Genomic DNA, 22363 nt, shown 5'->3' on the forward strand with positions numbered 1-22363 from the left:
TGAGTTCAGAACTACCTTTTTTTTTGCATATTTGCTTAGGAAGCCATATATATTTTATTCAAATAAAAGTGTTTCAATAACTAGATGAGCTAAAAGGTGCAGTATCTTTAAGATCACTTCCTTCTTGGAAACAGCTAGTTGATCGAACTCCAAACCTAAGTACTGGAAGCAGATCTTTCCTTAACTGAGACACATTTAAGACCCAATTATACATGGGGGGCAAATTGAGTTGTTTTGTTTTTTTTTAAGTAAAATCTTCTACATAAAAATAGTACACATTTATGCAGCCTCAAAAATGTAACCAACATGCACTAAAGCACATTAAAGAAAAGTCAACTCTCCAGGGTGCCTAGAGGAGAAGAAAATCTTATGGAGTTCAGCAGCACAAGTTCACTGAGTCAGCATATTTATGCTAGAATAACGTATTTTTAAACTCACTTTATCAACACCAGCACTTAAAATATAATTCCCCTTTTTGTTCCATTTCAGGGCAAATATTGGACCTTTATGTTGACCTAAGGTGCTTGCAAGGTTACCTGCAAAAAAGAAAAGGTTAATATGACAATTTGTTTGCAAATTAGCTAAATTACAGTTCACTGCTGTTCAATGCTTACGAATAATTAATGCTATTTGACTTACCATCTTCTGTCCATATTCTTGCAAAACCATCATATGAGCCTGTAGCCAATAGTGTTCCATCACTCTGTTGGGATAGATATAAATGGCAAAGGTCAATACCAGATGGAATCTGTTTCAACCAAGCCTTTTTCTTCTCTTTTCTTTCCCTTTGCTTTGCTTTTCTTTTCTCATTGTGATTTATGGGAAATCTGAGTCCACACACTGAGACAGACTATACTATGATTTAAATGAAAGGTTATTACTGCAGACAGCAAAGAGGAAATAAAACCCTCTAACATACTATTAAATACTGGGCTACACCATCAGATAAAATTCATTTAATCAAAAAGATTAGAAAAAGAAAACAAGATATAACAAATCCTATGGGATTCTCCCAGATAACAAACAGATACTACTTCTTAGACATAAAGAGCCTATAAAACATGAACAGATCATCTAAATCCTGACTAAATCCCAGTGCAGTGAAATTCAGGCACCTCTACCTGAAGGACAGACCTAAACATCTAAGCCATCTACACTCATGGTTAACACCTCGAATGTCATCTTCCACCAAAAAGTCACTTCCTACTTGTCTAAACACAGATGCTCAGAGGCACAGTACGATGATGGACAGCCTGAGAAAAGGTAGATTCATGGGTCCCAATCAGAAGAAAAAAAGCCCAGGAACTGTAATTGTAATGTTGACTTAGAGGCAGTCTACATGACTAGTTTAGATGGTTAAATCTAAGGGAAATGAATCATACCCTTGGTACCAAAGGACATGATCTAAACATGGCCCCTAGAAATAACTCTTTTTATTATAAAACACAATAAACAGAGAAACAATTTAATATCATCAGTGTGAAAATTTCACAGTGAAATAGTATTAATACTGTGGTTCTAAATAAACAATAAAGGCAGATGGAATTTCTATCATAATGAATAGAAAATATGAAAAAGCATAAAATAATCCTTTAAAACATATGTCTACTCCAACCCTCCCGAAACAGTGAGTCAGAGCAGTTGTAGATTTAATTCAAATATACAATGATGTAGGGGGATAGATCTCAAAACCTAAGCCAACTTCACTGCGATAGACACTTATATGGACCACTGATGAGAACAAAACTGATAAGAACAAAAAGAGAAAAGGGAAGGAAAGCTCAGGGACTACATGTACAGTTTATCGAAATTTGTTGGTGGTAATTCACATTCTCTGGAAAACTCAAAGTTAGTTGGAAGCACTTCAAGTGTTTAAATTAGGAAAATTTCCTTATATTAAGTACTGGTACAATGCAAATGAAGTATCAGTGACCACTGAAGTTTGGAAAGGGAAGGAACTGCTACAGGAAACACAAGAGGATGCCTGCTGTGTTTTAGACAACTTTCATAACTGTTCTGCACCTTTCCTCTTTCAATTACTCTTTTCCTACTCCTCAGTTTAGTTTCTCCCTACTATTTTTCTTCACTGTGATATCCACAGGAAACATGTAATGAACATTTATTGGGTTTTATCTTTATTTGCTTTTTTAACCTACCTCTGCTTTTTGTACTTCTTTCATTGTGTCAAATATAAAATACGCAGGGGAAGCTGCTTTGTGCAGTAACCTTATCTTTCACTTCCGTGAATTACCTAGCTCACCTGAAGGACAATAATGCAGTAAAGATTAATCAAATCTTGGTGTCTGGCCAGCAGCTGAGACTGTATGTAACTGATGAGAATCCTTTCTGGTACTTAATTTTTAATCTGCTTTCCTACAAAAACAACACTGATGTGATCAGTCTGTCCATACTAATATCAGCAAAACAGACAGAATGCAAGTGATCTCAAAATTAATTAAGGTTCCTGCAAGGTCTTTTAAGTTCTTTTTACAGTGTTTGGTGGCACAAAAGAGACATGAAGCAGCCTTAAAGCTGCCCAAAGACACTAACCAGACACTAGGGATTGTCAACAATCCCTGTCCTCTCTGCTCACTTCAGTCTTCTCTGTGCAGGACAACATTATCTAAGATAGAAGGTTTTGCAGGATTAAAGTAAAAAAAGGGATCAGACAAGACAGTTCCACCCAGAAGGTGGGTAGGTGAAGAGAGAATGACTACGCATGCTCCTACCAACGTAAAGACAATGATGTGAACATGTTTTGCTATGCACATCATAATCCAAATGAGAGAGGGTTAATAGTCCAACCTCAGAAAAACCTTTGCTAGTGCTTATATCTCCTTACAGGCCAAAATAAAGTAACTATGAGATGCAAGTATATTATTAATCAGGCTTCATTACTACATAGATCGCTTGTTCAATCTTCATCCTTAAAGTTAGCTAAGTTTATTTCTATCCATGTTCCCAAAATAGAGTTACAAATACATCATTATTAAGCTTGGAGATGGCAACAGCCCTGGAAAATTATAGCATGTAGGGGAAAGTTCAGCCTATTATGAATATTTGAAACAAGAGGTCAGTAGGTTAGGACAGAGCTTCTGGTCACCTCAGATATAAAAGATATGGAGCAGCAGCTGTAATTGCCTCTGAATTAAATTCAGACAGTTAAAAACCATGCACAGTCTTAGAAGTTAGCTTACATTCCAGTCCAATGAAGTCACGTCCTTATTGCTGGGGACATCATGTCCTCCTTCTCTTATGCAGTGCCTCAAAACTAGTTGAGTGGAGCCGCTGTTGCTGTTCTCATTGAGATTCCATATTCTGGCTGTTGAGTCTCCGGATCTATAAAAGCAATTGTGCAGAGGTGAAAAGTCCTTTGGTGCCAATCCAGCAAACAACGTAAAAACCTCTATTTCTGTTTTCATTGAGAGAATGTCACACCCTTTAAAATGTGATTTTTCTTTCCAATTCTGCCCTTCCAGCACTCCCTATACTTTAAAAAAAATTTCCTGTTGTAACAGGCCCTGCTAGGCCGGCTACTTTTGTCTGTCCCCATCTTTCTTATAGGTCACTTTTAAGCACTGAAAGGCCGCAAAAAGGTCTCCCTGGCGCCTTCTCTTCTCCAGGCTGAACAACCCCAACTCTATGGGGAAGAGAAGAAGAGAGAAGCTGAGAGCCTGTCCTCACAGCAGAGCTGTTCCAACCCTCTGATCATTTTTGTGGCCTCCTCTGGCCCCTCTCCAACAGGTCCGTGTCTTTCCTGTGCTGAGGGCTCCAGAGCTGGACAGAGGACTCCAGGTGGGGTCTCACTAGATCAGAGCAGAGGGGCAGAATCACCTCCCTTGACCTGCTGGCCACGCTCCTTTTGATGCAGCCCAAGACACAACCGGCCTTCTGGGCTGCAGGAGCACACTGCGCACATAACCTCTGACAGATGCTGCTTGTGAAACAGCCTCTCAGCTTTAAATCAAGCCACAGAACATAAAGATCAGAAAAACAGAAACGTAATATAAATTCATTTTGAGTTGTTTACAGTGTCCTTTGCTGTCTGTAGCTTGGCTGCTTAGCTCACATTGTCCAAAAAGGTGGCAAAAAAACCTGCCGACATAATATTTTTTCTTGGTGACAGACAAGACAGAGACCACATCAAGATTTTAATCTATTTTATAGACCAAATATTTTCTAGGGAGAAGTTTTTATTGCAGACTGAAACCCAGAGACTGTCTAGAGTAAGTTTTGAGGAGGAAGTGTAGAGTTTATCATAATCTGGTTGTAAGTAATATATTTATTTTCACTTTGTATAAATCTTTCTTCCAATGAAAAATGCCTCTGAGATCAGAAATCAATTTGCAATGGGGTGGAAGATACTATGCCTTCTAGTTTACTGGGATTTGTCTCATGCTCCCCCCTCCACCCCTGCTTTTTTTAAAGCAATCAATAACAACAACAACCAAAACAATCAAACTACCCTGGATTGCTTGTTTTGTTCAGAGGGTAACTTTCATTTACATGCAGTAAGCAGAATCTTGGAAGAGAATTAGGTTCTCTCTTATATTTCAAGAATTCATGCAGTCAAGATGAAACGTCATTGTTGATGTACCTGATATGTTAGCTTTTCTGTTTTTTATAAAGTAATGACTAGAACTTCCTTTCCTATACACTAACAAGAAGAAAAAGTCTTTATTCAAAGACTAAAGATCTGAGATCCATTTTTGCTTTGACAAGTCTTGTTTTACTGAAAAGGAAATCCATCACAAGAGCAAATTAATTTTTCTTCTGATCTACTAATAAAAATTTTAATTATTTACACTGAAAGTACTGGTCAAATTTTAAACACTTCACACATCTTCGAGTGCAAATATTGACCAATCATGTATTGAACTTGATTGATCTTTGCGTATTATTTTACCAATATTTTAGACATTGTTTACATGAACAATAGCTCAACCATAAAAGCAGAAACCTCTCTGCCTGTATCGGTGGCTGAGCTCTGCTGGGTCATGACACACCTGGGGAACGTGCCATCATCTCTCTCAACCCTTTGGGTCAAGCTGAGATGTGACAGCTCGCCAGGGCTTTCCAGCCTAACCACAAGCTATGGCTGTACAGCCATTCTTTATTTTTTTGCACAAATCTTTCACTTTAGTGATTAAGAAATAGTTTTAATTAGGATAATTTTTGCCACCATACAGAGCTGTGACTCTAATATAATTTCTTATTCCTTCAGAGGTCTGGAAAACTGAATAACAATTTTGCACATTTGGCTAGAAAACTAATGAAGTCAATAATGAGGCTCAGAAGTTAAGGAACATTTTTAGTTGTGATAATTTACAATAATGAGAACATAAGTCTTTCACAGGCTTGGGTTATTGGTTAACATGCTAAGTAGGAAATTCCTTCAGTGCTGGCTTCTCTACTATACAGGACGCTGGGCCAGTTCTGCCCTCGTTGTAATAATCCAGTTTGTTACTGGACCCTGTGAATAAAATAGTCAGCCACTTGGCTATCAAACACAATATCTTATTTGCTAGTTCTAAAAGGGTTATGTTTTGTTTTTCAACAGTTTTATTTAGCCGGTTTTCTGGCGATGCTTGGGCAATCTTATTTTCCAGTATTTTAATTTTGTTTTTCCATTTTCTTCTTCCTAAGGCTACATAAGCTATTATGTGTCCCTGCAGAGAGGCTTTATAAATCTACCAGTGTGTGGCAGGGGTATTTGTGTGTCTCCCCTTTTGTTGCTGGGGAAAAAAAAAAAAGTATTCTCTGCTCTGGAAAGTATTCTGATTTCTGTTGAATGATTCAGTGAACCCTGCCTTATTAGAGGACCATAGTTCAAGCACAATTCAGAAAGATATTTAATCTCCTTAGCCCACAGAAGCATTTCGATCTGCAGGATAAAGCAGCTCATTCCAACATGCAAGTCATGGACACTTGCGTAATAGGTATACTGTTCTGTACTATGGCAGAGTGCTGCCAAGTTTGAGGAAGGCTAGTTCTGAAATAATTTTATTTCATTTCATGCTCTCCAGTCCTGGTATAATAATGAATCAAGGTAGGCAAACGCTTGCAGAATTTTATTTGTGACATATAACATCCTCACTCCGTAACTGTCAGCAGAGAGGTTAAAACAGCTGCAGTTGGGTAAAGAAGTTTGCAAGATCGTTGTTGACGATCGATGTTGACGTTGATTTCTAATCTTCAGCTGCAAGTCTTATAATCACTGTTATTTTGATATGCAATATTGCTAATTTGTGTTTAACACTTCTGGCTCAAACAGGTTAGACTGGTTATGATTTTATTTTAAAAGAGATTGTTAAAAGCATAAAGGGAATGAAACTCCTCATAATTTACACACCTAACTTGTCCTTCATAAAGCAGGTCTCTTAAAGTGAGTGCTTCTGCTTCCCAGGCAAGTCAGCAGTGGGAAATGCCTCAGGGGTACCCAGAGGGAGATGTCTGTCTGTCCAACTGATTCTACAACATTGCTACCTGCAACATGTTATTCAAGTAGACCTCACCTAATAGCTGACCACATTGCATTAATGCAGGGCTGTTAAACTCGTTGTCACCAGGGGCCACATCAGCCTCGTGGTGCCTCCAAAGGGGCAAGTGTAGTTTTAGGATTGTATAAATGTAGGAGTAGTTACATTACAGTAGTGACTATGAGTTTGATACCCCTGCGTTAATGGATTTGATGCAATTGGGAAACTGGCCCAAATGAAGTGACCTGCTAATGAATAAGCACTTACAGTTGGCAGAATTGATACCTGGCATGGACTAGGGGGTTGGGTTTGTGAAATCAAGTCCCTTAACCTGGTAATTCAAAAGAATTATTCAGAAAGGTAATTCATGATGGATCTTAAACCGCTGATGTGAGGAATACAGTAACTCAAAGCATTATACAAAATCCAGAGATGATGACAGGAGATGGCCTAGAAACATTCTTTCTTGCTTCTGAGAGAAGCAGCCATAATGGACAGATCTTGGAAAACAGCTTTTACAGCAGATTATTTTGCTGGCTAGGCAGAGCAAAAGTGCACAGTGCCAAACTTCCCCTGTGTGAAAGAGGCCGGTAGAGATCAGCAAAGATGAGCAAAGAAACCTACTGTTGGGTTTTGGGAATAAAGCCAGGTCCCTCTGCTTCACAGCTATGAGAATTCCTTGAAGGGCATGGCTGGATGTAACAGAGCAGAGCACGCTCTTGGAAACGGCCCTTGAACGTGCATCCTAAAATGACATGGTAAAGCTTTTGGAGTTCAAGGCCCTGGTAACCTTGACATTCACAGTCCAGCCACTTCCGTACTGAGAAATTCAAGCATGTCCAGGAACAGTCTGGGTCACTGGACCATGATCACCTACGCCAGCAAACTGACAGGTTATTCCTCTGGCCTGTTTTAATTAACACTCTTGCTTGGGGCCCTGATGTTCTCTCTGAATAACTCCTGGGCATGGCTTGGTGGTTATAATAGTCCAGAGACAATTCCCAGTGTACAGATAGTTTGGCAGCCAGGACAGTTTGCTAGCACAGACACCGGCCCTTCTGTGCCAGCTGGCCTCAGTGCTCAGGAATACTCCCAGGCATGGCTAGTTTACTAATGTGGACATAGATGTAGTGGGTTTCTGCACTACCCAGGGAATACAACCATCTGTAAGATTTTACATGCACCATAAAATTACAACTTAGATATTGAAAGATATCTCATGGAAGAAAGCAGTCTTTGAAGAGCAGAGCAATCAGTTTTTAGGAGCAAAATTGAAATTATGGCCCAGAATGGCCAAACCTTGCAATTTAGCCAAGCATATATATATATATATATATATATATATATATATATATATTTTTTACCTCTCGAAAACACTATACTATTATTCATTCTTCAGTGTTGATTTCCCTCATAAAGCCAATCTTCTTACAAGGCTGTATGTATGCACTTTATTGTACTATTACAATGTTTCTGTTCATAGTAACATCTAAGCATTCTTCTCATAAGCATCTGGTGACAGTCATGGCTTTGAAAGCCTTCAGTGGTATCTCTAGACTCCACCATCCTCCACTCCAAGAGTTATGGGTGTGGTGGAGGAGGAAGAAGAGCTGCAGAATAAATTTTTTTGGCTATTTCATCATATTTTGGCTATGTCTCCACTGCCTTTTTTTTATATTTCTTTTTTTTTTTTTTTTTTTTTTTTTAAATAGCCCTTTGCATAGTCCAGAAAGTATATATGCATGTGCTATCCTTCACACTCTAGAAAGTCACAGCAATTGACTACATGAGATATCCAATACCAAAATCCCTTTCTATCAGTGGCATACACACTAAAACTGGAAACCAATCCTCTAGTTTTGGGTAATTCATTCTGCAAACAAATCCCCTTGCACAGCTTGCTTCAGATTAGGTCATGAACCTGCATCATTCTTTTACTCCTTTGAAGATTACATCAGGTTGCTGTCTAAACTGCCGCTAATTGCTAGAAAAATTGCTTGTATAACAAGGCTTGAAGAAAATACTTTGCCATGAATTGAAATTTAATTGTGCAAGGCACTTTATAAACAGAACAAATGTGTTATTTCCTTTATTTAATAGTCAGGTTTTTATATGTATTTTTTAAGAAGGCAGCAGATGAGTACAATCAGGCAGATGGGAAAAGAGATGAGAGAGACTGGGCAGCAAAATATGACTATTATAGAATCTAACAATTCGGCCTTTGCACATCAGACTAACTGTAGTTTTGTTTTTTTAAGCATTACTTTGTAAAGGACAAACTGCAGCATTCTGTAGATCTCAGGGAGTTTCTCCCCCTCATTTAATTGGTGCCATAATACACAGTTTACCTGGAGATGCTAGCTCGCGCTATTATTGTAGCAGACACCTCATATGCTTCTTTGTGCAGAAGCACAATCAGACACTCAGCTCTCTTCCCTGGGTTTCATTTTCTTCTGTGCCTTCTATGCCATTTCAGTCACGCAAGCTTTGTCAGGCATGCACTGCTGCATGATGTGAAGGCTAACTTCATCACATGCTTTGTTTCTTGTGAGCAAGCTGAAATCCGACCAAGATGCACGTGGTTCTACATTATTTGCATTTTCATTGCATTGCCATTAGTCTGCATCAGACACAGCACCTGGCTGTACTTTCTAACCATGCACGTATCTACCTGGTTCCAAAATCAGTAGCAAAGCTTATTAAGAAAGACTTATTACACTGAAGGGTAAAGTTTAATTGAAGGGATATTGAGATGGTACTCCTCTATCTCAGACATCTGACTAATGGTTCTGATTATCATCGCCCAGGTTTACGTCAAGCTGTGTAAGACATCGCTGTCTCAGGATCCATCTACTGGTGCTTAGCACCCTGCAGTGAAGTTAAAGCACCTACGGCTTCCTCCATCACTGCAGTACATGCTCTGATTTATTAAATGGTCCAGAGTTTCAACTATACATGCTATGGCTGTGAACACCAGGGAGGCGCTGGCAGAGGCGAGTCAGATACCAGGATATGGTTACCAGGGCTGAAGCCAACAGATGAGGTCTCAGCACCTGCACTTGGGAGTCTTCACCACGTGATGAGTTGAGAGATGTAGGTACCTGCAGAGGGACAGAGGACTTGAGCAGATGCCTAATTTCAGCTGTGCAGGTATCCTCCAGAATAAAGCAGCACCTTCATCTTAGGCACCACCGGTTGTCCCTAAACAATAATTCTGTATGGCACCCTTTCTCCCCACCGGTTTTCCTTCAGATAATAATATGGGTGTGCTAACTGATCACCTGCAGACTGTTCTGCATAGAATTCAAATAAATACCATAATGTATAAGTTCACTATTAAAAAGTATATTGTTTAGAATGACAGGGCTAAAGGAGATTCATTGTACAGTCCCTTCATTTGAATTATCCTAAATGTGAGAGCTATTGATCTCAAGACAGCCCATGAAATTCTCATGAAGTTTGTCCCCGCTATGGTAAAGCTCTTCCAGGTTTTCTGAAACCTTTTCAAGATTTTCAGCTTTAATAAGGAACAACCATGAAAACTATATAATGAGGTTAACTAAATTCTTCTTAGTTTTTGAGGTTTTCTTCACTGTTAGGCTATGATTTAATACCTATGGTTAGTCAAAGCATTTTGGCATACATTGAAAAGTTAGAGGGGTAGTACAGAAGCATGTTCATTCAGGATCATTTCATGCTGATTTACAAATCATTATGCAGGCAGTAACACGGCTTGTACATCACAGATTCTTTGCTTTCCCCTGATTAATTTATTCTTCCTCTAAAACTTTCTCTCAGATTTGAGCCAGCATGATTAATGAATCTAGTATACTACAGTTCTACCACATTTGTCAATCCCAATTTTTATTTATTTATACATTAAATAAATCTCTTTTTACAGCTCACTCAACTGTATGCTGAGAACAATCTGTGTGAAATAACTGTTTTATACTTGCCTATTTTAACTGGAGACCAACCTTACTGATCAGGACTTCCCTTCTTAATAATAATCATTTGCTAGGGATAAGTAATACTGCCAAGCAATATTGCCCGAGACACTAGAAAACTTGAGTGGGTAGAGGAATACTATCAGCAGAAAACAGAGCAAACACACGGCACAGGAGTGTGGCTGCTATCACTGCTCTTGTCTGTATCATGGCAGCACCCAGGTATCCTACCACAAAGGAGAAGACTCACTGAGCCTATGGAAAAAAAGAGCTGAAACCCAAAGATTTTAAACCAAAACCCCTATATACAGCTTTTGCAAATTCTACCACTATATCCATTTTAAATTAGTAAACGAAGATACTTAGTGCTACAGATGCTAGAAGTACTACCAGGCCTGGACATTCCAGAAATGAAGAATATTCATCAAGATTATGTTTTCTAAAAATCCAGTTTGTTGTATAAAATTATTATTTGGAAACTTCTGTCTTCACTGTCTTAGATATCTTGTGCTGTTTATCTAATCTGGTATTTATTTTTCCTATCTATTCTTTCCCATTTGCACCCTAATTCCTTGTTTTCGTGTATTAAGTCAACAAAGATAAGAAAATTATTCCGATGATCTTGCAAAAAGTTGGAAATAAAATAAGGACTCTCCTTTTCTGTGTAAGAAATGTGTTCTACTGCTAAGCAACTCAGTGCTGAAGACGCATTTATCTCCTCTAACTTATACAACTTTTCCTCCATGTTCCCAGTTAGACTTCTGAAATTCAGCCTTCATTTTAAAGTTTAAGCATGAACACAGATTCCAACAGTGTCTCTATATAGCTCCAGGGGTATGTTTACATTAGCATTTTTACTTGGATCAAAAGCGCTTTTTGTAAGTCAACCTCCTGACTGTCCCACTTACCACGCTTTGGTTGTCCTTGCTGAGCAGTCCTAGAGAACACAAGCTGACTCCTTTTCAATGACCACAACCTAAAACAAGCCCTGGTGACCAGTGCATCAGACAAAACTAAGTCCAGCCTGAAGTGTCCTCTCCAATACAAACACTGGTGACATAAGGTCCTGCCTTAAAGATCTGCTCCCATTTGTGCTGCACCATGCCAACGCACACGTAGCCAAAGAGAACTCTATTTTAGAGTCTCTGTACTTAAAACCAAAACCTGAAAGCCAAAGACTTTCTGAGACCTCAATGTGAACCATTAACTAAGAGAAGTAGGAGTAGACTACACGAACTTCAAACAGTCCGAAAATTATGCACAGTTATTTAAAAAACCTTTAAATATATATATATATATCTGTGTATTCAGGGCCATAGAGTGCACATCTTAAATGTTCAAATGCTTCATATCCTGCGTCAGCTTATAATTACTTAACTCCTACACAGGTACAGACAGTACTGCTGAAAAAAAACAGTTGTGGGCTCAAAAACCAGTGAAGCGAATACTCATTCATTTTTACTATATACCCGCATGTTCTTGCATCTCTAAATACACTGTAATTGCAGCAGCTGGTTTTAGTCACGGTCTTACCCAGATGCTAGCAGGTCACTGACAGGGTTCCAGGCACAGATGAACACCTCTGATTCATGGCCCCGAAGGACTGTTGCTTTGTTAGGAGGAATTTCAACATCCCCGTCGATTTCCATTGGCTTTGAATGATTATCTGTAAGGAGATATACCAGAGTAAGTAGTTTGCAAGAGGCTGTTAGGTCTGCTTTAAAAACAGCTGGCTAGCCACAGCCTAAAGCTTACAGCAACATATATGCTATAAATAATATTCTGTATTGTGTCACTGACCATATTACTCTATTTTCTCCCCTACGCTAGTTCAAACTTATGAGATTTTCTCAAAATGCAGAGCTTTCCAAAACATTCTGTGTAAACCCAAGCAGCGTTCCTTCAAAAAAATAGTATTTATTTCAGTAGAGTTGGCATAATTAAAAATGACTTACAGATCGATTAAAATGGGAGATTGCCATATCTGAGAAAAGTTTTATGACGTTCTTGTGAAAAAGTAACATATAGAACAGTAATTTTCTTAAACGCTGCCCTGTAAGCAGTATGTGGGTTACTCATAGATGAAGAATATACTGAGTAAAGGCCTCATTCCCTGAGCATGGCAGGGAAATACTGAGGGGTCACCTTCTTTATGGTATCATGATATATCTAAAGGTACCAGCTAAGGCATAGATACACTTAACCTGTATGCTGTAATTCTGGGATTCTTTAGACTGCAGTCTAAGTAACCTTGTTTTTACAAAGCTCCTTTATTTCCTTAAGGGGGAAAAAAAAAAAAAGTGAATTTGAAATGATGAATTTCTCTTAGTGGCTGCAATTCATTCAATTTTGCAACACGACAAACGTTTTCACTCCAGATTTTCATTGCTTCTGTATAATTCCTCCTCATTCAGCTCAAACTATGCTTCCTGGCAGCAGCACAAGATTATTACCCTCTGCGACCAAGGCCACGTAAGGCACTGAACCAGCAGCCAGATGTCACCTGGAGCAGTGTGGCCCATTTTGCAGAAGGCACAGGTGTGAGGGGAGGGCTGTCAGCCCCCTCCTACCTCACCAACGCCTTGGACAGCCAATCTGCTCCGACTGATCAAAATCCAAGTTCTCATCCTGGGTTAAGTCTTTTAGCTAGTCACTCTTTCACCACACATGGAGATCCACAGGTTCGCAGGTGGAATAATTATGCTTCTTTATTGCCACATGTTTATGGCTTTAAAACCAGCCATCTGTCCCAATACTTGAGCTCTGCTGAGCTATTGCCCATCGACCGGCAAAACAGACTGGGAGGCTGCACAACTGCCACTGGAAGGGAGATCTCCAGATTTCCAGCCCATCCAGGCTTCCAAATACCCCGTTTTACTCTGCCTCATTCATACCAAGTCACACAAGTAGTATTTCTCACTGCGTATTTGGTCAGGCATCACATTGACTACGTCTGTGCCATAACTACATCACAGATGAAATGTAATTTGCAGGTAATTTACATGCAATTCAATGAGCTGCAAAGCACTGAGTAGCAAAATTAGGAAACAACTAACTAGTTTCACAGTTCACATTTCTAATTAAAAATACAATATTTTTAACTACATTTATTACCTACAGACTTGTTGCATAAAACTAAACATATGCCTGCTTGTAAAATCTACACCTATGCTGAGTCCCTACATTAAGCATTGCCCTTGATAACTCCCTATGTATATAACTACTAAAATTAATACTGTTAGGATATAGTGGTACTTGATATTTAGCCTGACACTAGCAGCTGGGAACTTTGATATGATAGTCTGAGAAATGAGGGCAACGAAGAGTGAAGCACTATTAAAATCCACCAGAAGACACAAATACAGAAGTCACAATCCTTTATTTCTAAGCACAGCACAGAATCGCCAGGTTTAAAGCGTATTTTCATAAGAAAACCAGCAGCATGGTAATGGCTACACATTCATCTGTGGCCTGCTCACAGTGTGAGCTGGAAGCTGGGGGTAAATCAGAAAGTAAGATCTTTCAAGTGTTTTATTTCACAATTTAAACGAGATGCTGCTCTTACCACACACAATCCCACTGTTACCTGCCTGGCTCTAAAGGCAGAGCTGTTTTTCACTCTGAAGTAAAACCAAATGACAGCTTGGAAGCAGCATTACTCCAAGGTCCCTGAGTCATGAGGTGCTGCCAGAGCAAGGCCATCTGATGCTTAGAACTGTATTTCCATTGTATATGGCCCGATGGAGGAACCTGGATACAGACTTTGAATGTTACTAACTGCTGTGAAAAACCCACAAATAGTCATGCTGTGAGAAGGCACCTTGGATCAGCTGATACTTGCATTAGTATATGCAAGACTGACTGGCCTCTGTGGGATTACTTCTTATTGTCTTCCAGTAATAATTTTGACACTACAGCTTTGATGGTTCAGAAGAAAAGGGAGAGAAAGACGAGAAGTCTTTCAGAAATCATTCACAAATGTTCACATTATATGTGTTTCCTTCCTGTTTTTATCATAGTCAGGAACATTCGTATTTAGAGCGTTACTGTTAAACGCAAAACTTAAAATGGCCCATTTTGAACAAACAGGACAGTTCATACTTTTGTGAGACCGCTTCATGCTCTTCTCAGATTCAGACAGACACTACCAATATAAATTAGTAGATAAAATTACAATAACAACAAAAAACTGCAGCACAAGCTTCTGTGAGCCCTGATCTCATCTGAAAATGCAGCTTTCCTATAGATGCAGCTACAATGTGTGCATGGGGAATGAGGATAAGTAGGTAAGATGCAGTAACACTCAAGAATAGGCTTAGTATTTTTTTTAAGAAGTATCTTCAGAGCAGAAAGCTCTCAGTTGAGACCTCATCTGCACAAAGAACGCCTCTGAGGGGGTCTCTGAAAGAGAGGACAGTTCTACTAAGGCCAACAGACCCTCATGAGTGAAAAACCTAAGGCCTAAGGTCACATAGTGGAGGGCTCTGATCAAATGTTAACACAAACCACTTTCTAAAGGTCAGAAGATCTTTGGTTAAGTCTATGCTATATTATGATTGTTTTCCTCACACATATTAAAAATCCGAAATAACTGGAAATTAAAAGTCATATTCCCCCAAACTATTATGACTAAGTTTTTTAAAAAAATAAAATTCTAATGTACCCATGAGTAATATTAACTATTTCCTGCAAATTAAAAAAGATATATATTTTAAGATCTTACCAGTGCTTGCCCTGTCTTTTCTCAGGAAATGTGTTTTTCTACTTAAATCTTTGACAGGCCTTTCAATGAAGTTGTTCTTTACAGCTGTAGGGCTGTAATAAAGGAACTGGGCTCAGCCTTTTTTCCAGAGCTTTATTTTTCTTAAACCCAAGCCAATCCTTGCAAATATAATGAAACAAATGACACTAAAAATATTTGAGTTGGAAGGCAATCCAAAGTTTGGCTCCATTTCGACATGCGAATTTTAAATTTCTTTTTACTAATTTTTAAAGTGACTCAAAGCTGAAATCACTACTCAGGAAGCAGCATGAGAAGGCAGCAATTCTATTTATTTATTATTTGAATCTGCCCTAAGCTGTTGTTGTTGTTAGATTTTTTCTGTCTCTTTCTTAAATCAAATCACCCTATCGTATTATATGAATTATAACATACACAAAACCATGTCATATTATATTAAATATATTAATGCTTTTTTTGGAAGACTTACGGTCTCATGGAGAACCCATGTCAGAATAAATGCAAACTAGGTAACTTCCCAAAGGCATCTCTCTTACCCACTCCCCACATCTGCCTTTTCATGACAGGCTGATACATGGGTGACTTCCAGGTTCTGATTAAGGACTAGCACACTAGTCAAAACCATCCCTATACGCCAGTTCTGTGGAATCCAACAACAGTGAAAATGAAGGTTTGGGAAGTTTCTCACACCTTTCGTACCAGCAGTCTTGTCAACCCAGTAGGTCTCCCAGCTTTCACCTTACCCATCTTACATCCTATCCTAGACTTTTGTCCTATTCATCCTAAACCTTTTGTCCTTAGCTAAGCCATGTTATGTCCTATCCTAAACTTTTGTCTGATCCTACCCTAAAACTTCAGTCCTAATCTAAGCTCTTACTGGATCTTTCATCTGAGTCTCTTCTAGACTAAAGAAACTCTCTGAACACAGTGACAAGGTAAGGCGGAATACATAGTTTACCCGGCATAAGCAATGAAAGGAAAAGGCATGACCCTTTCGTTATCTCATTCACGTAACTGTATTCTTCTAATTTTATCACAAGAAAAGGAAATACAATTGTAAGAGTGTTAAGCAGACTTGTGCAGTAAATTAGGAGCTAGTCCTGTTATTTCTCATGGTTTCTGATAATTACTGAGGCAGTTCTCCTGGAGTTCATGTAAGCAGGTCTGTTTGACGGTGAGAATGCCAGTTCTGCAGTTCTCTGTGCATCTCCCACATACAATCCTCATCTGCAGCTGTGCCCCACCACCTTGCTGAGAGCCTCCAAATGCCTCAGGCACAAAGGTTATTGTCCTTCCAAGGCAAGGGAGTCACACACATCAGAGAGTTGGCTGTCCCTGGATTTCTCAGCAGCTTCTCTCCAAAGCCTCTTTCTCCTGAAGTTGCAGACCTCACCTCTTCACTCAGGATGCCCAACTGGCACACCTGCAGCTGGCCAACAACACGTGCTAGCTGGCCAGGACTTTCTGTTTTCCCATTGCCATTGCCCAGTTAACCTGTCTGCCTGGTAGGCTGCTTAGCCACTGGAATGCTTTGAGATTTGCTGTCTGGTGGAGTAACTCACTTGTTGACACAGTGTCATGCTCTTGCATCCTGCTCCAGATAGAGCTATTGGATGATATTGAGTCACACAGGGCTTCTCCTCAACACTCCAAGACAGGTCTGCAACTGTTCGTGAAAATCCTTCTAATAAAAAATGCTGCAAGAACTACTATTTTTTTAATAATAAAATGATAGATCTGAGAAATCAAGGCTTAGAGTGTGGTCACATATCTGACCCGATCTGCAAGGCTTTCCTTTTATTAATACAATATATGTGTTTCTTCAGATCAGAAGGAAATAAGTCTGAGAAGCTCTGTATTAGTGATGAACCAATAATCAGTTTTCTGCCTTAAGAATTTGTTTGTTTTGGTCTCGAGACAGGAAGATGTTACTGTTGAAGGAAAGTGTTGACAAACAAAATGTCAGCATTTGAGACATTTAAAAGTCCTTTCATTTCTCTTTGCACCCCTTCACACATGAAATAATTTTTTTTAAAAAAAGGATCAGTTGGAAGTAAAACATAAGCAATCCACAGTCTAAAAACAGATTAATATTTACAAACTTTTCAAAAAATTTTTATAATTGCCTTCTCAAATGAAAAATCTAATTTAAATAACAGTCGTTTTATGGGGGGAAACTATCCCGCCTAACTAGAATTCTCTGCAGAAAAACCTGGTTTGAACGCATTTTTCCAACTGACCCACAGAGGAATGTGTTCAGATTTGCAGAACAAATAAAATCAGACCATAGTTCTGACCTGTTACTTGTCTAAGCCAAGGAGCTGTTGGGGCTTCCTACAAAACCTGCCATGCACGTTCCTCTAGAATTTCCTCAGAAGGCAATGAGGCATTAAGGCAGGGGCGTCAAACCCATTTTCACCAGGGGCCACATCAGCCTCACAGTTGCCTTCAAAGAGCCAACTGTAATTTTAGGACAATTTATACAGTCCTAAAATTACATTTATACAGTCCTGTTTTAAAAGGTCTATATAAACTAAATCATGGAATGCTAGATTTGGTTTTAATTAACAAAAGCAAATATTTGTAATAATCTACTAGATGTGAAATTGGTTTTGAGGGTAAGAAGGAAGTAAAAGGATTTCAGAATAGAATCAGAAATGGTGTGTGGCTTCTTTCCACTCCATGACAACTCAATAGCACTAGTTTCACCAGTTTCAGTAACACTAGTGGAAACTAAATATTTTCCACTCAATAACTGCAATTACATATTAACTAAAAAGGGATAAAACATCCAGGTGCTCATAAGCAGCCTTTAGCTTTTTTGATATTTCTCTCCTCTCTGACCTTCCCCATCCTCCAGATGGTTGAACACATCTTCTAATCAGAAATGTCATGAAAATTACAGCACACTACTCCTCCACACTTCACTCGAGCAACTTGAAATATTCCTCTTAGCCCGATCAGAAGCGGGAAACACCGGCATCACGTAATGAAATACACAGCTGGTTCAATTATAAATACCTCAGAGAAAAACAAACAGAACAAAGTTATTTTAAAAACTGTGCTGTGCTCTCTTCTGCAAGGCCCATTTGTTCTGTGCACAGAGAAATCCCAAAAGGTGTCTTCTCTATCTGCAACTTTATTGCAATGACAATTCTGTAATGCAGGGACATAAAACTCATTTAAACATTGCTCTCCTGCTCCTGCAGCGCAAGGTGTGTCACACATGCTGCACAGGTGACCAGCGCTGGCAGGAGCCTGGGGACCAGGAGCTCGGTCCTGCTGCCGGAGGGAAACAAAGTGCCAGGCTGGATAAACCAAGGAGGCGCACTGGATCCGGCCAGCGGGCCAGGTGTTTGACACCTGTGCATTAAGGTCTTATTTCAGAAGTTCACCAGTGCCCTAATACGGCTTGCACAGAGAAACCAGAGCCATTAATCATATCTGCCCCACAGTGCTGGTAAGATCCAGTTACACAAGCAGTTATATCCACTTCTTGTTTTATATACCTGGCTTCAGGTGTCTCGGATACGAGTGCAATCTCCTGCCATCACCAATAACCAAAGGTAAATTCAGAGCTCTGGAGAACTGGCTGTTCCCACAGACTAAAGAAATCTCAGGAAGGTAGAACCTTCACTGTACTGTACGACTAAGCATGTGTTCTTAAGTAAAAAGGCGAGGAACTCTTTGCTCTGTACCTTCAGGACAGGTTGGCTGCATCCAAGCTGTCCGCTGGGAGTTGCCCTTGGCACACACGACTCTATTCTGTGCATGGCCATGCTGTTCAAGAACAGGTGGATATCTGATATAGTCCAAACGGCGCCAATGGCCATGCCAGTAAAGCTATGAATGATCCTGTGCTTGGCCATGCTGTACAAGAATGCACAGCTGGTATAGTCCAAACCATGTCAAGGACCACGCCAAGGCTATGGATGATCACAGGGTAGTTAGCGCTCAACGCTATGCTCTGGCCATGCTTCATTTAAACAGAAATGGCTTGTAGGTCCCAGACTCTCAACCCATCTCCCTGCTAGCCTGCCCCAAATGATCAACTGTGGCTACAGCTTTTCCCACTTTTATCAAATATCTGAAAGCACCCATAAGGCTGGTAATATTAATGACATCTAGTTAGCCTGCTCCAAGGAGAGAGCATACAGCTCCACTTCTTGATACTGTCTTCAACTTGCAATTCTGAAGATATCTGAAGCTTTTGGATTCAGAGAGGACACCAGTGAAACACAGCACTGTGATGTGAAACATGATTTTTACTCAGTAGCCTTTCTAGAAACGCCTCACCCTCCTGAAGTGATTCCCCTGAGTTCTACCACCTTGCAGACACCAACTAAGTACGAGAATATTATTGCAACTCAAACTGCCCGACAGTGGCAAAGCAGCTGCACAAGGGTTGGCTTACTTATTGCATGTGCCCCATTCTCCTCTCCGTTCACAGTGGCTTCTCCGTTCTTTGGTGTGTTCTGCTGGGAAACAGCAGTCGTCGTTGCTCCCGCTGTCGCTGCCGTTGCTGCCGCTGCCGCCGCTGCGCTGGCTTGTTGCTGAGCTAGTTTCTCTCTGAACGCTTGCTGCCGGGTCTGGACGACATCAGGCATCACCGCGTCTATCAGAGACAGTGACTCTATCGGCCTGCCGTCAAACACTGTACCATCCTGCCAGGAAAAGGAGCAGAAGAGAAATTTTGAGTTTAGGGTCTTTACCATTGAGGTCGGCAAAGAGGTAATAATATAAAGAAGCAAAACTAGTTTGTCCGGAGATACTGCACTTTGACTTAATCAACAGTGCCACATTACTACAGACCTTCTCTTTCTCTCAGGCCTGTGATGGTGGTACTCATGTTCCACTCTGAAATCTGTACAGGGAATAAGTAATTTATTGGAATTTTATAGAAAATTCAGGCATATAAACTCTTTACAGATGTAAAAAAAATATGCTTTGGAAAAGAAATGTCTGATTAACGACAGAAAAGGTTTACTCTGGTTTGTATTTGAACAAAAAAAGAGTCATGGCTAAAGCCATGACAAAGGCAAATAGCCTTTGGTTGAATTGTTTGTCCTCCTGCACTTGCAGTGACATAGGAATGGAAGCTGCTGATGAATACTGAACCTCAGCCAAAACAAGATGTATGCACGAATTCAGTGATTTCTTACACAGCATTCATCAGCCCAGCACCACCAGTTGTAGCTGATTGTACAAGACAGCTTTACCATTATTTTTCCTTTACTCTGCTCGTTTTATTCTTTATAGTTATGGCTTTTATTTTGATTTCTGTAAACTAGGCTTCATGTTTAACAACCAGTTGACTTAACCTTTAAGGGCTGTTTTTTAAGATGTAATATAGACTCAGGTCAACAACTGCTATATCTAATTAGTTTTCCTTCACTTTCACTTTCCTATTACCTTAAATACAGGAAAAAGGTTTTAGTAGCCGCCATAAAGTGCTATTTTACTGATCTTCTGCAAATTTCCTTTAATTCTTTGAAATAATCAAGACCCAGTGAAAAATTTTGTTTGAGGAACAGTAGCTAAGATTAGGCAATGGATAGATGAAGTGGCTGGGAAACAATATAATTTTCAATAGACAATAATAACTAATACAGAAAAATAGCAGTCTGGCTGACCAGCAGGCTTCTGCTGGACTATTCATTGAATTACCGCTTACAGTTACAATATTAAGATTATACACATTTGTTTCTTCATGGGAAAGAAAAAGGAGGAAGAAGTTATTAGAGAAGAAAAATATAAGCTCTCTTTCTCCTCAACATTTCTTATGTAAATGTCTCTACAAACATTTATTTGAATCCTGGCTCGAGTCCTTGCTGCGCAATGAAAAAACCATTTGCCAGAGGATTTTGGCATCTTATGTTTTTAACTTTAAAACTGCTTGCTGGACTCCTTCCATGACTGGCCCTTCACAGCTCACAAACAACACTTTAATTTTATACACATTAGTTTATGGACTCACTGATTACTCGCTGCTCTTAAGGAATATGATGACAGCAACACAAATCTTAATGGTGACAACACACATATTTTTAGATCATTCTCTGAACTGAGGCCAATTCTGAAGCTGGATGTGGAGGAGCTGACCCTTATAGCTGTCATATGACCTGAGCTGATGGGTGCTGCTCACGGCTGAAAGTTTCTAACTGTGTAGCTCCAATTTCAGGCACAGGGAAAAATTGGGACAGACTCCTAACACTGGTTTGTTATCACAACTGCATCAAAGAGCAGCCTGGCATGAATGGCAAAAGTCCTTGCCACATTTAAAAAATAATGTGCACAAACCCTAAACGTGGTATTGGGTCATAAAAAGAAAACCACACAGAACATTAGTGATAAAAACAAATCAGTTTCCAATATTACACATGGCAAACAATACAACCTTTTCTCTATTTTATATTCCTTTGTTCTCACCCATCATGTTTCACATGTTACATTCAGCTTAAGAGGAAAAAGGAATAGCTTTTTATGTATTAATATTTATTACAGATCTTTGGCAATTATGAATATCTATGGTAAATATTTTGTAATGTTGTACTTCCTTATCTGTCATGCTTCACTCCCTCTCAAAGCATCATGCCTTTAAGGCTGGCAGGGCAAAAATGCTGTCGTGTCCTCTTTCTTTCCCCTGGCAGGTCAAGGACAACAGAGGCACATTGTGGCTGCTCATCCAGCCCCCACAGGCAGTGCCCCAGCCAGGGTCAGAATTTACACACAACCACTTCGCTACGCACATGAGAGGATGGATGCCTGGTCTTACGTGATCTGAGCCAAAGTCAATGAAATCAGAGAGGATGTCTCTAGTGACCTCTGTGGATGTTTGCTCATGGCTTGCAAGCCAGGTCTGCCCGCTAGCAGGTGTCAGGGAGTGAAGATTTAACCTACACTGCAGGCTTTTCCTGCCAAATTCTGCTGTGACCTTGAAAACACAAGGCTGTAAACACAGAGACATGCCTGCTGCAAGAATCTGTGCACCCCAGATCTGTTGACTGCGGTAGTGGAAACACCATAAACCAAACCAATTTAAGTAGTGCAAAGGAGACCTCAATGCCATAGCTGAAAATTGAAATACAGTTCTATCTCAGAGCTTTTCAGCTCTCTGCTGGGGGTGGGGCAAAGTATGAGGAACAAAATGAAATCAGATCAAGAGAAAGCTGATGGCTTGAGTCTCTGGGCCATTG

At 39.7% G+C, this 22363-nt stretch overlaps 1 protein-coding gene across 7 annotated transcripts in view; it reads right to left on the bottom strand.

The window, feature by feature from the left end:
• Positions 1-22363, bottom strand: part of TBL1X (transducin beta like 1 X-linked) — a 202917-nt gene that overhangs the window by 16935 nt on the left and 163619 nt on the right. For all 7 annotated transcript variants that reach the window (XM_021287590.2, XM_065073658.1, XM_005502530.3 and 4 more), the window contains 5 exons: positions 19582-19831; positions 11960-12092; positions 3198-3339; positions 640-703; positions 439-536 (listed from right to left, as the gene is read on the bottom strand). In XM_021287590.2, coding sequence (XP_021143265.2) covers positions 439-536; positions 640-703; positions 3198-3339; positions 11960-12092; positions 19582-19831 — 687 coding nt within the window. The remainder of the gene's footprint in view (positions 1-438; positions 537-639; positions 704-3197; positions 3340-11959; positions 12093-19581; positions 19832-22363) is intronic.

Source organism: Columba livia, chromosome 1 (genome assembly GCF_036013475.1).
Source record: "Columba livia isolate bColLiv1 breed racing homer chromosome 1, bColLiv1.pat.W.v2, whole genome shotgun sequence".
NCBI lineage: Eukaryota > Metazoa > Chordata > Aves > Columbiformes > Columbidae > Columba > Columba livia.